The 17037-nt window shown below is 37.2% G+C and overlaps 1 protein-coding gene across 6 annotated transcripts in view; it reads right to left on the reverse strand.

Moving 5' to 3' along the window:
- The window catches only part of ARHGAP29 (Rho GTPase activating protein 29), a 78414-nt gene that overhangs the window by 3489 nt on the left and 57888 nt on the right, over window positions 1–17037 (reverse strand). For 4 of the 6 annotated variants that reach the window (XM_075759963.1, XM_075759965.1, XM_075759966.1 and 1 more), the window contains 17 exons: window positions 16304–16400; window positions 15860–15932; window positions 12581–12641; window positions 11956–12093; window positions 11617–11681; window positions 11020–11130; window positions 10821–10901; window positions 10340–10528; window positions 9960–10097; window positions 8474–8664; window positions 6508–6674; window positions 5886–6014; window positions 4946–5044; window positions 3290–3453; window positions 2856–3044; window positions 2575–2712; window positions 729–961 (listed from right to left, as the gene is read on the reverse strand). In XM_075759963.1, the coding sequence (XP_075616078.1) occupies window positions 729–961; window positions 2575–2712; window positions 2856–3044; window positions 3290–3453; window positions 4946–5044; window positions 5886–6014; window positions 6508–6674; window positions 8474–8664; window positions 9960–10097; window positions 10340–10528; window positions 10821–10901; window positions 11020–11130; window positions 11617–11681; window positions 11956–12093; window positions 12581–12641; window positions 15860–15932; window positions 16304–16400 (2263 nt within the window). The remainder of the gene's footprint in view (window positions 1–728; window positions 962–2574; window positions 2713–2855; window positions 3045–3289; window positions 3454–4945; window positions 5045–5885; window positions 6015–6507; window positions 6675–8473; window positions 8665–9959; window positions 10098–10339; window positions 10529–10820; window positions 10902–11019; window positions 11131–11616; window positions 11682–11955; window positions 12094–12580; window positions 12642–15859; window positions 15933–16303; window positions 16401–17037) is intronic. The other 2 variants (XM_075759964.1, XM_075759968.1) reach the window with 1 other exon arrangement.

The following is a 17037-nucleotide window of genomic DNA, read 5'->3' on the forward strand; positions in this document are numbered from 1 at the left end:
TAGATATTATCTTATGTCTAAAGATGTTAAAAGACAATAAAAAAAACTGAAGGTGGGTTTGGTCAACCCACCACAGGTAAGCAGGCAGAATCTTCAGTGCAGGCTGCATTTAACAGTAGCTTGGATTAAGTGCTTTCCACACAGGGTGTTTTTATGTCCTACTTGGTTAAATGTTATTTGTGGCTACGTGGCATTTCTGGGGCTGGGGAAAAAAAGGTCTCATTCCAAGTACACAGCTGTAGCCCAACATTGCCCATTTTTATTGGTAGTCATCAGCTCGGTACATCCTCACTACACATTATCACACAATTCAGCATTTGACGGACAACGAAGTGAAATGTAACTGGAGAATGGTTATTAACAGACATGATACAAGTTTCAATGTTCTGTTAAAAAGCCATCAAATCACTGCCCTATCTGGGTCATATCCTGATTTAAACCACACCTAGGTCCCTGCAGCTGCCACTAGTTACTACTTGCTGACCCCAATGCTAGCAGAGAATCAAGAATAATGAAGCTCAGCTCTTTCCCTCCTTTCTTTCCATTTCATATTCTTCTCTCACCTGAGAATTCATTACAGTGGAAAAAGAAACAGCAACAGAACAAAGTCTTCTAAGGCACATGTGACTTCTTCCTCTACAGTCATCAAAAGGGTACAAGAGTTCCCTAGTACACAGCATGTAGCAGTTTATTTTTGAACATCAGTTTGCATTTAAAGTCTGTCTCACCTGTGAAGGTGTCCAATAAGGTACTGAAGAGTGTTGTAGTTTGGTACAGGCAGTTGTTTCAGAAGATCTTTAATTTTAATGATGATCCTATTCAGTTCAATACAGATTGACTGTCTTTTCTTTGATTTGGGGCTGGCTTGTTTAGCTTCCAGTTCCTCATTAACATTCTGGCTTTCTTTTGCCAGTCCAATGAACTCATTGTAAAGCCGAAACAAAATCAAGGGTTCAGGAAGCTGAAGAAATAAGAACATTTTCAGAAACATAGTCAAGCCTGAATTTTAACTTATTTGCATCCTTCCTGTTTTTCTTCAACTTTGTCCGGTCTAACATCTTTTCTTAGATGATATCGTTTAAGCTTTGTTCATTACCTCAAACCACAATTTGTCAAATCCAATCCCAAATAACAAAATCACTCCTCCCTACACCTTTCTCTGGAATTCTTTTTGCTAGTCCTTTCCTGCAATAGCTTCAAGACTAAAGTATTTATCAATACAGGTACAGACTTCAAGAAAGCAATTGCTGAGAGGGAGGGTGTTACATTGCATATGCACAAATACCATGTTAATAGAGTAGTTAGTTATTTTTCCAGTCTTTGACATGTGGTATCAAGTTTGGTCCATATTCCATTTCTTTAAATTGGATTTTAGGCCATGTAACATTAATTTGTAATTGTGATTTAAGTATTTTCTCAGTATGAAAAGGATTGTTAATAATAAAAAAATATTACCAAAAAAGACAAAATGCTCAAACCTGATCTGGCTATTTGCATTGCCCCAGCATAGATAAAATCAAAAAGTAGGAAGACTAGATAAAACTCAAAATAATTAGTTTTAATAATTAGTCTTAAATGGGTTTAACTCAGGATTCTGTCTGAAAATGTCTTAACTGTGTGTTTCTAGTGCTGTTCCTACATTTAAAATGAGCAGGTTTACCTAGAAACCATGCCAACAGATCAGCTACAAAGGAAGTAATAAGACCAGAAGAAAACATTTTTACATTTTTTTTTTTTAAATTATGAGGCCTATTCAAAATACAGCACAGCGCTTCAAACTGGTATCCCAGTATGATGTACATAATATGCTACTTTTTTACTTGAATAAGAAGGCAGAGTACATCTTAGGTGCTTTTGAAAAATTACTTAATGGTGGTGATCACAGGACTGGAATGCCCATCTCTGACAGCCAGTGTGAGGAACAGGATAGAACTGTGCAGCTAAGGATTATTCCTTTCAGAGTTAACAAGTGTTCAGAGTGACTCGGTAATTTCACTGGGCAGTGTCCCAGCCTCATTTTTTCAGATACATACTGAAACTGTTTTAGAAGATGCAATCATGAAGATTTAAAGCTCCATTTGGAAAGAAAAAGATGGGTAATCCCTCCATAACGAACACATCATCATGACCATTATATGAATGTTTCGTGACATTTTTGTTAGCCTATATTAACAGCAATACATTAGCATCTGTCTGCATGAGGAGGCAAGAATATGGGAATATTTTGAACTTCACATAAGACAGGCAAATTCAGTAACTGGAAAGGTTATAGGAAATTAAAGCTTCTCTACAAGTGGATAAACAAAAGCTTGTTCTGCGTATGGTACTAAATATTAAAGAGACATTATGTCCATTGGAATACAGATCGCAATACCAGCGGTCAGTACCTCACAGCTTTCCCTGCCCCTGTCACAAGCTCCATGTGAAAATAAAGAAGCCTACTGCAAATATACAAGGCATTCATTTAATCTTCTGCTGCAGGACTGCTAAAAAGGATCTTTTCCCCCCTCTTGCACTGAAGAAATATACTACACTACTTCAGTTTTCTATCTGATCTCTCAAGTACACGCATACCTGGCGGAGATACAGCTTGAGAACATTGCTGATATCATGTGCATAGAGTTCTGAGAGCTCAACCAAATCCTTTCCATTTTCAAAAGCTTGACAAAGTTTTTCAACTCTTGATTTGGCTCCATTCACACGATAGATGCCCTGAAATTAAAAGACCAGCACAACTCTATTTTAAAGGCAAGTGTAAAACACAGATAATATCAACAGTACAGCATTAACATCTTAAAAGATTTTTTAAAAAAAGATTGTTCATACTTAAGTTTTATAAGCAAACTTGAGCGTACCTTGACATTCAGTGCTCTGCTTTCAATTTCTGATGTACACTTTTTGATGATGAAAGGAATACCATCGGGAACATTTTTAGCAGCTTGGGCAAATTCTACTCCAAACAAGTGAAGCCTTCCATGAAGTTTTTTGTGCCCACACTGAATAGCTAAAGTCTCTAAGCATTTTTTATGGCATGCGAGTGAACACTGCAGGGGAGGAAAAAAAAAGCACATGGTTTGATACAATCTGACACAATAAGAAATATCTCTGCTGTTTGTCACCCCGTATGTGAGCAAGAGGAAAGTTTTATTAGTCTGTTGTGCTTTTGAGTTCATGATGATTCTACAAGCCACGAAGTCTGTATTTTTTATACAGAAAAATAATGCAAGTTTCCAAAACTCCCAACTTTACATAAATCCCAAGCAGCAATTCAAGCTACTTTTCAACTTACCTCCTCACATTCAGCTCCATGAAATACCACTAAGCTGTCACATTCTCTGCATTTAGATGGAGCTCTCAGCTTCCGCAGTTTGTGTGTTTGTGCTGCTTTGGACATATTAGCATTTCTAAAAGGTCCTGGAGAATTTGCAGTTTCAGATGTCAGATCATTTAAACCTGGAGAGAATTTCTCTGTTACAGTTATTCTAATATCTACTATCAGGATAGGGTATTTATTCTGATTTTTTAGAACCGTGCTGTGGAACACAGAATTCTGTAAGTAATAGCAACTATCAAGTAATCAAAAGCACTTCAATCACAAGGAAGCAAAACAATGTTATAATTTACATAACCGACATATTAACTATTGAATAATCTTACATAAAAGTGGAATCAAACAGTCTTGCATTTTTAAGTATTTCAGTTTTCTCCTGTATTAATGGCATATAAAAATATTAGGACATTTAATTCCAACTGCCCTCCAGTTCAGGCAATGATTCATCAAAGTTTTATTCTATGTATTTCAAAATGCTGTACTAGAGGATGAAAGATGACATCAGGGTTTGGCCCATAGCGTTTCTGAAATACTTAAAGAAGAATACTTTGCAGCAGGGAAGAATTAACAGACACTCACAGCAGAACCTATACAAAATAAAAAAGAATCACTGATTCTCAGTCTCCCATGATAACAAAAATATTGTTTCTAGAGGATTCTAAAACAGAATAGCAACTGGTACTTTTTGCGACCAGTTTTGTTCAAGCAATTTACTTAAAATGCTATCAAAACTCTGTGAACCAAAATCCTTTGTTTTACAGATCAAAACTTAAACTTAACACATAATTGCCCAGAAAGCTTTTTAAAAGCTCAAATATTGATAAAATAATACCACTCCATGTTAAAGTTTGCATTCATTAACATGTTGCCATGCTTGAAAGCTAAATTAGTATTGTTAACCACAGGCTCATTCCCAATTCGGAAATTAGGACTGACTGAAGAATTTCCCAAAGGCTTTACTAAGCAAGTGCCACAAACATTTCAGGACTAGTTTGAGTACTGCAGACATCCCATGGAACAATTTCCAATAATCCAGTTATTCAGGTTTCAGTACCTGTGGCAACATTATCTTTATACAATTAAAATTCATTTGAAAATTAGAAGTGGTATAGTCAAATCTGGGACAGACATTATGAAACTTGCTTATTTAAGTTGAAAAGGGTAAAATCTCAGTTATTACCCTAAACATTTGGATCCACTTTTTTCTCATTTGCCAATTACTAACTTTCCATATCTGTGCATTTTACTTCAAAGGTTAGAAATGATCTTACATACTTCAGTGCCATGCAGCTAATTTTAAATGCAAATGCATAGAGGGAATGGTTAGTGGGTCATTTATGTTTACCTCAGGAGGGCAAAGACACTAGAAATGTTCAAAGGCTGCCCATATAGTTAATTTAAATGTATGGAGACAATTCTGCACCACCTCATTAAAGTGACCTGAACATTATTCATCAGCACTCAATCTCAAGTGGATGCACAGTGTGTTGAAAAACAATGCTGTTGGTAATCACAGCCTTGCTAATGTACTTTTCTTAAGCATGTTAAAAAGAAAAGCCACACTCTACAACAAAAAGCATCATCTTAGCACTTCAGGTATGGAAACAACATTACCACAGTCTGAAGGAGATGGTGGCTCTCTTTCATCAAGATCATCTGCAGATGACATTGTACCAGTGGAAGGTGTTCGGGGAAGTCGTCTTTTAAAATCCCCTAGCAGATGAAAGCAAGAAGCTGTAAGTATCAGTTCCACCCAGATGCTCATTTTCATTTTTCCTGAGGAGAAGGACTTGGGGGTATTGATTGATGAGAAGCTCAACATGAGCCGGCAGCGTGCGCTGCCAACTGCATCCTGGGCTGCATCAAAAGCAGTGTGACCAGCAGGTCAAGGGAGGTGATCCTGCCCTTCTACTCCGCTCTTGTGAGACCCCACGTGGAGTACTGCGTCCAGCTCTGGGGGCCCCAGTACAGGAGAGACATGGAGCTGTTGGAGCGAGTCCAGAGGAGGGCCACAGGGATGATCAGAGGGATGGAGCACCTCTCCTATGAGGACAGGCTGAGAGAGTTGGGATTGTTCAGCCTGGAGAAAAGGCGGCTCTGGGGAGATCTAATTGCAGCTTTCCAGTACCTGAAGGGGGCTGCAGGAAAGATGGTGAGGGACTGTTTATCAGGGAGTGTAGTGACAGGACAAGGGGTAATGGGTTTAAGCTGAAGGAGGGTCGATTTAGATTAGATGTTGGAAAGAAATTCTTTACTGTGAGGGTGGTGAGGCACTGGAACAGGTTGCCCAGAGAGGTTGTGGATGCCCCCTCCCTGAAGTGTTCAAGGCCAGGTTGGATGAGGCTTTGGGCAACGTCATCTAGTGGAGGGTGTCCCTGCCTGCAGCAGGGGGGTTGGAACTAGATGATCTTTAAGGTCCCTTCCAGCCCAAACCATTCTATGATTCTAGGCTTATAGGCTCTGTCCAACACTTGCTAAACTAACAATAATGTCTTCATATAAACCAATCCAAAGAAAATACTTCAAATTAGTATAGCAGTGAGTGTAGCTGTACCTGGGCTAGCAGATGGAGAATCCATGGATCGTGACTCGCTGCTTCCCCCTGCACTTTCAGAATCACTGCACATTCCTCCACTCTGGTTGCCAACTGACCATGATCTGAACGGTGGCGGCCCTCGCATTGCTTTTAAAAAGAAAATCCACCAATTCCAAATGTCAAAGAAAATTACATTCTTTTTATTTAAAGACTAACTATTATTATATTCAAAATAGGAAAATATTGCAAATGTTACAGGAACATACAATATCATTAAAAAAGCCCCACAGCATACATTCCCATAAAAGCTTCAGGATGTAAGAAAATTAATTTCAGAAACTTGAGACTTGTGCTTTTACAAAAGACCCAAAAATCACTGTAGTATTTACAAAAACAATGGATTTTAAATTGCTAAAGTTAACTGAAATGGCTTAGTACACTGAGCTTGACAAGACTTGCTGTTTGAATTGCATCTCATCTTTCTTGTCAAAGAATCGAGGTATACATACAAGCAGTTTTCCCATTTGTCCTTATGCTCAAGTACATAACTGTTTTCACAGGCTTCAAACATCAAGCAACTATTTTTTTTCTGGTATTTTTATTTAGAGACTGAACTCCAGGTGAAATACAGAAGAACTACCTTGAATATCTGTGCTGCTGGAAGATCTCTTCTCTCCAATCTTTTGTGAACGATGATAAATTGGGCTTCCCACATCATCTAACGTCTGAGCAGAAAAATCTCCTGAACACTGAGATAAGTTACCATGTGATGTATGAACACTGTTGGTTGACTGCTTATTAAAAACCCTTCAGAAAGAAGAAAGTAATTTGAAAAGTGAATAAGATAAAAAAAATCATTGCTTTTCATTTAATTCTATCCCTGGCACTAAAAATGCTTCATTTAATTGCTGTTCATGAACATATATGTTTGACATGTAATTATTAAAGTCCAAGTTAAAAAAGAGAAGGGTAGTAATTTATTCTTAATGGGCAATTTCCCAATGTTTCCTTCCTCCCTGTAAATCAGCTGTTCCACATCTCTGCAACGTATTATGACCATTATTTTGCAAACTTAAAAAAACCAGCAAATCTGTTGACCTAAAGATCAGAATAATTCAGAGGCTACTGCATCCTACTTTTATGCTTCCCTCCAAAAGATTTTCTGCCCAGTCATCAGAACCATTCACCTATAAACACATAGGCTTTAAAATGCTGTCCTTTTTAAAAAGGGCAGAAAATACGTTGAAGCTGCCAGAGAGTTTATAGTCAGTCCACTATGAAAAATCTGCTCTCAAGATAAGGACAGAAAACTGTTAACAGTAATTGATATAAAACACTGAAGCACCCTGTGGGCACAATGGCCTGCTAGCCAAGTTTAGCAGTCAGGAAGATTTTTCTTTAATCAGTTCAACCCTATCTGGTTGAACAAAATAAAGACTTAAAAAATATTAAAATTTGCATTTATCCAAGTTACTGGCCCTTAAATAAATGCAGATGTAAACAATAAGAGTGATCACTTCAAGTACATGAAGAATCACAAGGCCATGTCAAAGAAAACAAAAGGTGGGGAGAGGGGAGGAGAAAAGACACACTCCTATAAATCTTAAGCAGTAAATAGTTGGGAGAGCACACAAAGAGTTTGAAATTTCATGCTCATCAGGTTCTCAGGGAGCTGCATAGTTAAATCTCCCTAAGTCAAAGTTTATGAGTATAGCCTAAATCAGTCTTAAAAGGCAGGAAATTTACAGACAAAACCGGAGAATCTCAGCTTTAACTGAATTTCCTGGCTTTTGTTGGTAGAAGTCTGACTCAAGCATTAGGTTTTTTGTATTTAGTTTCCTTTTTAAAGACGATGACGACACTTTCCTGTAGAACTGTGAAACACAGGGATTGGAATGGATATTCTGATCCTTTAGTGCCAAGATTACTATTTTACAACAAATTAAAGGTGGAAAAGCATTTGGCATACTGACAGGAGGTGTTGTCTTTTTGCCTTGTAGGCTTTACTTCCACACTAGCTGTATCTTTACTAGATTAACAGTAAAACCTGCCATTTCACACAGGTTAGAAAAAAATAATGAAGTTATAACATAGGAACATGTGGACTCTAAACTTTTTTAGTCACACAGCATGAGACATATTCAGCAATGCTTCCTGCCAAAAAGTTGCCAAATGTAAACAATATGAAAGAAGGTGCTGTAGCAGCAAGGCCTGCAGAAGAGGAAAACCACCTCCTCCGACTTTCTAAATTGATTATCAAATATTACTGCCACACCACACTACAGAGTTCAAAATTTACATTTTCTGTATTAACCAGTATCTACATTAAAATAGTAACAAGTCAATTCTTGCACAACAATCGTCAATGTTTTAGCAAGTCTTACTACACAAAATGACATTCTGCTTCAGAATTTCAAGTCAGGTTTTAATGTCAACATTATACATAGTCTACCAGAAGATGAGCCAAAGAAACAGAGAATGGTAAAGCACGCTAAAACACGAGGATTCATTTATATCCCCTCCCCAAAAGATGATTTACTCTTAAACATGGGTGCCTAGCACTTAATTCTAAACCAAGCAAATGCCACCTGTAGTTTGGGACTCACCCATCAACCTGGGAACTCTGGGTTTCAAAAGAACCTGATTCAATAGGAACACCTTCCTTTGGCAAACTTTTCACAAATTCTGAATACTGCTGTCCAGGGTCATAGAGTTTGGCACTCTCACAGAGGGACTGGCAGTTAACGGGAAGAGATACAACCTGAGCGTGCTGCAGCTGGAACAGGTTAACTGTTGCCTGTTGGGAGAAAAAAAACTCAGTCTTTATAGATCACTTATAGATATTTCATGTGCACTTTGCTCAACCCAAATTAATATCCCAATAGAAAATTATTTAAATAAGACTAGAAAAATTCTAGAAAATAGTAACATTTGTAGGTGTGGACTTTGTGTAAGATTCCTGAAAGTCAGCTGCAAAAGCTTCATCCATAGTATAAATACCAGTATTCCTCTCTTCTCTCAAGGTTATTGAATCCTCCAAGTAGCAAAGGCAATTCCAATGGCTTCCCACTTCAGGCTAATAAAGATAAACAGCAAGGTTTTTTGCTACCAAAAAGGCATTTTTCATGCTCTGGAGGGAATTTTAGTCACCACTACAACAATGAAGTAGTTGGAGTTCCAAACCCAGAGAAGCTCCATATCACCTTGAGACAAGAAATGGACAAAACTCCTTGTCCCAATAGAACAGATTAGAAGTTTTATGTAATTTAACAAAGAAAGTGTTCATTTAAAGTATTTTATCACAAGGCAGAGCCCAGGGATAGGGACACTTCATGGCTGCTTCCTCAGTTTTGGGGTTGCAAAGTAGTTCGCAATTTACTTGTACTTGAACTGACAAGTTTGTCTAAGCTTTGCACTCGTCTTATAGGTTGTTTTTTGGGTTGCCTGTGTGCGTGAGGTTTTATTCTCCTTCCCCACTTCAGCATTAAATTGGTTTTGTCTCATCTTAAAAAAAGTACACATCTATTGGCATAATGTGCTATTAAAGCTTTTTTAAAAACTGCATGCAGATATACTGTTTTGACAATCCTTTGCTTATTTACATGCATTAAAGTTAATACGTTAAATTATTCACAATTTATCCTGTAGTAACTGAGACTGACATCAAGATTAGCAGGCTCCATGCTGCAGCATGTTAATGTCTATTCTGTGCTCGAGCCAAACATCTTTGCTAATGCACTAATGAAAATAATGTGAATGGGAGCTGTACTCTTAGCAAAAGAGCAACACTACTGCCATCAGTGTTTCTGGAGAGATTTTACAAGAATTGTGTAGTCAGGGTTCTTGCAAGGCAGTAACTCATAAAAACCCCAAAAACATTCAAGACACATATGATACCCTCTCTTTTGTTTTTAAATTCCTAACAGAAAGGGAACACCACAAACATACTAAAAGTTTTCCTTCTTTTTCTATTGGCTTCACCTCTGTCCTTTGAAAACTGTATTTTAAGCAGTTAACACTACAGGTGAGGCTTTATCTTAGTCTTAACAATCTTTATGTATGTGCCACCGATATTTTAAAAAGCATGCTTACAGCTTTAAGAGTGAGATCACACTGGTAAATAAGCTCCCGAAGCTGTGTTAAGACATCACTTTTAAAGCTTTCCAAATCATTTCTTTTGTCTTCAATCTCTGCCATGCTTGCTTTATAGTGTTCATTGGCCTCTTCAGCCTAGAGAAAACACAAGTATAAAGGGTTGATGGACTACAAGCCTTGATAGTAGAAGCAAGAAAAAAAACTTATGCAAGACACTTGTAATTGGAGATTCCCATTTAGGATAAAAACCCAAAAGAGCATGCCATGCTTAAAATTAAGAATTATGAACAGAACGCTTGCTTGAATGCTCCCATTGGGAAAGCACGAGTAAAACCAGTGTAGGCTTATCTTTAAAAGCAAGGAACAAAAGCTCTTACTTTTTGAAGTGCCTCCTCTTCTAGCCTTCGTTTTTTTTCCAGTTGCTTGCTGACATCTTTCACAAAGCTTCCACTTAAGCTAAGATGTTCCTCCTCAGCACGAGCAGTGCAGGATTTTGCCTTTTCATACTCATCTTGACGCTGTGTATATAGCAACTTTGCTTTTCTTAGAGCAGCTTCCAGCTCTTGCTGCAGAATGCAACAAAAGAAAAAAACAAAAGAATTATTTTAATTTTCCAGTTATTTAATGTGATGTTTAAAGAGGCTGTTATGCACAGGTCTGTACGCTGCAGTTTAAAGTACATAGTCATAGAAAGATAACCTCTTACAAGTGTGTTATGAAATTGACAGTTACATACTACATCCAACAAGCCCTATAGATTCTACATGTGAATTTAAGTGCATAACAGCCTAGTTTGAAAGTGTTGTCCTTTTGAAGAATTTTAGATTGAACACTGTTAGATATGAAAGAAGTACCAACCATTTTTTTCTGTTCTCGCTGCCAAAGCTCCTTGATATCTTTCCTTTGTCTATCCAACTCATTTTTCCTTCCGAGAAGAGGCTAGATAGGAAACATAAAAGTACATAAAAAGCTTCAAGTTTGCTCTTTTGAATAATCTGTGCTGTTACAAAACCTTTTAAAAATCTAAACAATACGTTCATCTTTTCTTTAAGCTTACCTGCACAAATTTGTTAGACTGGAGAGCAGCAGCTGTTTGTTGCCAAAGTTGATTGTTCTCGATATCATTTTGAAAAGCATTAATGAATATCGATTGGAATGGCATATAATCCTAAAATTGCACACAACAAAATATTAATGTCCTAGGTAAGGTAGAGACATTCCAAATGTCTGTATAATTGAACTAGATTTTCAATTAAATTTAGGAAGGTGTTTATGTGTGTGTGGAAGTCAGTTAGGTATGAATGTAGAAAATGACTAACTTCTCAGCTAATTTTCCTATTATTAGGAAAACACTCTGAAAGACAAGTCTACAGGTCCAAATCACAAAGCATACAAGATATTAGACGGAAAAAAGCGTATTGTGAAAACAATAAGGTTGTTCTGCATTTTTGACAAATATAAGTTTATATCTCTAAATTTCCATAGAAGATGGGAAGACATAATACAGCACATCTTTTAACCAGTGATTTACAGTATAAATCAATTCTGTATCAACTTAGAAATCCATTCCTCAACATCCCCACAGTTCCACTTTTGGGCAAAGCATCCAATACATATTTAAGACTTTAAAATAAAGTCCCTAAGATATACTTACCTGGTGTCCAACAACAGCTTTAGCAGTTTCAGCCACTTTTGCTAAGTTTTTAGCACACTCCACTTCTGTTAAAAAAATTCACAGTTACTGTTTACACTAACAATCATACCACATACCAAATGCTTTTTACATTCTTCCTCTAATGGATAGGCTAGAGGGGACCACCTTCACTTTGTTACAGGCGTTTAATTATAGGAAATGCACGATATTTCTGTCCACTTCAGCAGAATAGCTACTAATTTATAAATCACATTATTGACAGTCGGCAGCACAGAGGCCTGACAACAGATTTAATTTCATCATGACAAAGCTGATTAAATGCCAGAAAGAGCCACTCACCCAAGCTAAGCTTTTTTTCTACCCATGCGACTACATCCTTGGTATATTTTGACCATGCTTTAGCATAGGACAGAGCCGATTCAATTCCGCTGTCATTTCTTAGGAGCATGCTATCAACCTCCTCTGCTCGAAGATGTCCTGAAAATAAAGCATTGAACACAAAGAAGTGAATTTTAGACATGACCACACACTGAGAGCAAAGCCAGTATTAGCCAACTGTGAAAGCTTAAGCAGCTCTGATCTTGAGTTAGTCTTTAATGCTAGTTGACTCTAAACAGGACTGACAGCGGTTTTAGAACAAATTAAAGGGCCATAGTATTTTATTTGGAGCAGTCATATGGTCAGCATAACTTTCTTTAAGAAAGTGACCCAACAAAACACCAATCATATGATGACATACAGAAATGCTTCAGGCCTTAGTTCTTTCCCTATCACCCCCACCCGCCGCCAAAAAAAGCAACCTACGTTGGTTATTCACAAAAGCATAAGACCCCTGCAATAGCAAGTTTTTTTATAGTGACATTTTAATGGCAGCACAGGTGTAAAAAAGTGACCAACTCATTTATTACATTTTAGAAGATGAAGACGCAGACAGAATGGTGTTTATTAGTATTAAATGACCTACCCTGAATATCATCCTTTTCGTGCAGTGAACCCCCAGACTCCACAGAAAGATTCTCAAAAGACTGGTGTATAAGAAACAAAACGTTAAATTAGGGAAGAAAAGCTCTTACTAGAACTGACAGGGTAACAAAAACGGCATCATCCACCCCTTGTTTTTTGCAGACAAAGCAACAAACTGTGCTGTAACTCCCTCTCATCTAAGGCACAATACCTTCTAAACTCCCATAGCTGTTGACTGAGACATAATAAATAGAAAGGAATCATTGTATACCTTTAAACCAATGAACTTGAAAGGCTGTGATGAAAGAGCTAATTGTTTACAAACTGGGTTTTATTTAAGCGACCTCCAGCTCTTCTTAGATCCCTACCTATCTTTTAAAAAGCATTTCATACAGACTTATGTCACATACATATAGCAGACACCATTTGAGTCCTGTGTTTCTACTTGCAGGTGTGCACTGCAGGCACAACAGCTGACTAGTAACACTTGCTAACGAAGCCTTGACAATCAGTACAACTTGACAGAGTTTAATCCAATAATAAAAGGAATTTAGCACAAGATTTCATCCCTACCTTTGTCTTCGTGCTGCACTTTGCTACGCCTTTAATTATGCAAGTTGAACTATTTGTAGGACTGTGCTGTAAACCAGGGCACTGAACAAATTTAGATGAATAAGAAGTTTACCTAGAAACCACCCCCCCATTAAAAACAAAACCAAAACCCCCACAACCCTACATAATTTTAAATGAATAAACTACTCCTGAGAACTGGGAAGCAAAAAGCAGGCAGAAGACAAAGCCTGAGAAATAGCTACAAAGTGGCCTTCAGCTTTACAAGAACAGTTTGTTTCCATTTTAGTAGACTTTAGTGTGGTTTTATTTTCAGACTTAAAGCTAAAATAGAGCACAGTAACAATGTTGCAAGTAGGGTTTTTGGTGTTTGTTTTCAATGTAAATGGAAACTGATCAATCACACAAAAATCCCTCCACTGTTGTTTATTTCACAGCAAAAGTAGCTTTTTCATATATCAAAACATGCAAGATATCAATCATCAATTACATTGAACAGAATCAAGTTACAATCTAAAGAACAGCACCATTCCTAAGAAAGTAGAAGACTGGTACAATTGCTGTCTTAAAAAAAAAAAGAGAGAGAGAGATTCCGTAAAATGGAAGGGCTTTCTCAGAACAGGTGGGAAATACATCCAAAGCTGACTATCAGCCAAATGGTAAAAAAGATAAATCTGAATTTAGAGATAGATCAATATTTGTAATGAAAGGTCAGACATGCCTGTCTTGGTTCCTCCAATGTATTCTAAAGCTCTTCTGTTTTTAATTAAGAAATATCTTTGTTTCCACCTTGTACTTCTGGTTGTACTACAAGGGCTAAAATGAGAACAATTACATTTGCTAAGAGGGGGTATACATATCATTTAACTTAAGCTTCCAAGTGGAATGCCTGAACTAAAGAATGTAGACTCCCCTGCAGCCAAGAGAAGCAAGATCAGCTTCCCCCTGCCCCCCCACCTTAGAGCAATCCTCAAGAGCTTAGTTAGGGAGGTCCCTAACTTAACAGGCAATTAAAAGCTTTCTCCTTAATTAACCCTCAAAGCATTTACATGTTAAATTCTACCAAAATGTTACACTCTTTTTAAGATACAGGTAGCTGCTATGTTCAACCCCTGAATGTACACATCTACAGGAATGAAAGGTTAATACAACTACTTAAATATTTTGCATTTAACTCCTCCTAACACTCAGCTTCTAGTTGGCCTCCAAATTACTCTCTGAATTGCAAATCAAAGTGAAATGCTTCATCTGTTAAATATGCGTTTATTTGACTAAATGAAAATGCACTTAAATTTAGAGAGACTTCCAAGAAATTAAACCATATTGTAAATTTTGGAGCAGGTAGGATAATTTTTCCCTTCCACATCAGGAAAAGCAAATGATCCTACAAAAAGGGGCTTTTTAAATATAAGCTGTTGATTTCTGGAGCATCTAGAATAGAATTCCTTCTTCATTTTGCTATATTCTGATTTCCCCTTGGTCTTCTCCCACACCCACATTCAGAAGAATGATCCTTCAGTCAAGCATTCATTTCACAATACAATACATGGGACCATCTTCTTCCACAGGAACACATTTTTGCATTGCAAAGCCTTTACAAGATTAAGATATTGGCAAATTCAGCACCTTTCTTCTGCTGGTGAACCAATTAGCTGAAATGGTACTTGTTCAAATCACCTCATTTAAGTTACATGAGATGTTGGCTTCTATGCTATTTTATTTCATACTTTTTATCAGCAACCTAATCCTCTGATTCTAAGTCTGCTGGAACCAGTTTTCTGAATAGCCTCCTACCCCTCCAGGTTGTTTGTGAAGATGAGTTTTGTATCAGCCACAGAAGTAGAACTTCTGTGATCATCTTTCTCACATGTGCAATATCAAACATAGTGAAAATTTAAAAAGACTGCTTCTCAGCTGTAGCTGCACAGCATTGCTATGATCAAGCCTGTGTGATGGAATCTATAAGCCTTAAGTACATTTCAATGAAGCCTTTAAACCCAACAATCTAAAACTTTTAACCTTGCTACAACTCAGCTTGTCATACACACCAACTACCAACTGCATTTTCCTTGCGTGTTAACTTTTGACTTGATTCAAATTCTGCTTCTAGATACACAAAAATTCAGAGCAGAATTTGGTACTGAGCATTTTTTTAATCTCCCCTTCAAAGTGTTTAAAGGGGAGTTTAAAACACTAATGTTTTTCTTTGACTACCTATAAGTTGACAGTGCTATTTCAGTTCTCTCTGTGAATTGCTGTTGAAACAGCTACAGCACAAACTGGGCTCTTGAAGAAGAAAAGGTTATTTTGTAATGAACGTTAGTCTTTAAAAGCCAAAAAGAAGTCATTAAGTCTTTAGCTTCTAGGTCTAAAAGGTCTATTCTAACTAGTCCAGCACGCAAATCATTCAAGTATCTTACTTGTATTTAGTTATTTTCACTTAACCAATTTATAAGTCTCAAATACAATTACAGCAGGTTTTCATTTACATATTTGAGCCCCAGCCCCACTGAGTCATCACTAGCATTTAGAACAGAGAATACATTCAAGTATCTGAAACCTCGAATGCATTTTTTGCAGATTTTTATCTTGTTTTAACACTCAGAAGACACCAAGTGCCCTAGCCTCACGTTGCAGAGAGTTTCACTGGGAATGAAAATCTCCTTTCAAAGATCTAATTCCACACTTCAAGAAAACGTGTTTAGCCTACCCGACTTCTCTGAGATACAGGAAGTCCCAATGACGAGCCATTGTCTACATCTCCCATAAGGAAGTCTGAAACACTGCCACAAAAACAAAGAATTGTGTTACTTCATTACTTTACCTCACCAATCAATTTCAGATTACAGAGAACAACAACAAAAAAAAAAAATATCAGATTGTGTTTTCAATATCCTTTAAAAGTTCTGCAAACAATTTTTAGAAGTAGTCTTATATTCCCTACAATTTCTATACCATCACATTTTCTTTGTTAAGAAAACAAAACAAACATGCAAACAAAGCAGTAAAACTGTTCTGTATGTGGCCAATTTAAATTAGTTTATCAGCTAATATTTGTCCAAAATAAAACTACAGTTTTTGTTATTGTTGTTTAGTCTTAATTTGATTCAGTTCCACTGAGCTCTTTAAAAACTTCATCTGGATTCCAACTTACATGTTTCCAAAGGTGAATGCCAATGTTTCAATGGAAGAAAATATTTCACTAAAAAGTTCTCTCTTGTTTTCTTCATTAACTTCTTTGAAGTTCACCGCTTGGGAAAAAAATGAAAACCAAAGGGTGAGAGGTGGAGTCAATCAAGCAAGTTTACTAGGCCTCAAGACAAGTTTCATACAGAGTCTCCTACAGAGCATGCAACATTATACTTTGCTGAACAATTGAAAAAAAAACCCAGAGTTTTTTAAAAAAAGACTAGTAAGAAAGTAAACACTAAAGGAAAAATTAACACAACCCAGATGCTTCCCACAATGAAATCAGATTACTCTCTCACTTCCTATATCTTTTCCCACTTAAGCAGCAGCTTTGTGTGGGAACACGATGGTAATGTGGGGGGAAGAGAAAACCAGTCATTTACCAGCAAGAGTCAAACCACGCAGCAGCAAGCAACACCACAAAGCAGCTCACAAACGCAGTCAAATATTTGAAAAACTGCTTCTTTTCCAGGTAAAAATTTCAGAATTCAGGAGAGAAATTTGTGGAGGTGCCCCTCCCACCCCCGCAAGCATATGGGATCCTGTGTATCCATCCAGAACACAGGATTTCTGGCTTGAGTACAAACAGAAAGCTATCAAAAAGTGTCCATTGCAGAATCCTTTAATTATTAGCTCCATATTCTGGGAAGAGCCCCTCAGCTTTGCCTGTTAAAAGTGGGGAAGAAACTCAGCATAACT

The sequence above is a fragment of the Balearica regulorum genome, chromosome 8, assembly GCF_011004875.1.
Source record: "Balearica regulorum gibbericeps isolate bBalReg1 chromosome 8, bBalReg1.pri, whole genome shotgun sequence".
NCBI classification, from domain to species: Eukaryota; Metazoa; Chordata; class Aves; order Gruiformes; family Gruidae; genus Balearica; species Balearica regulorum.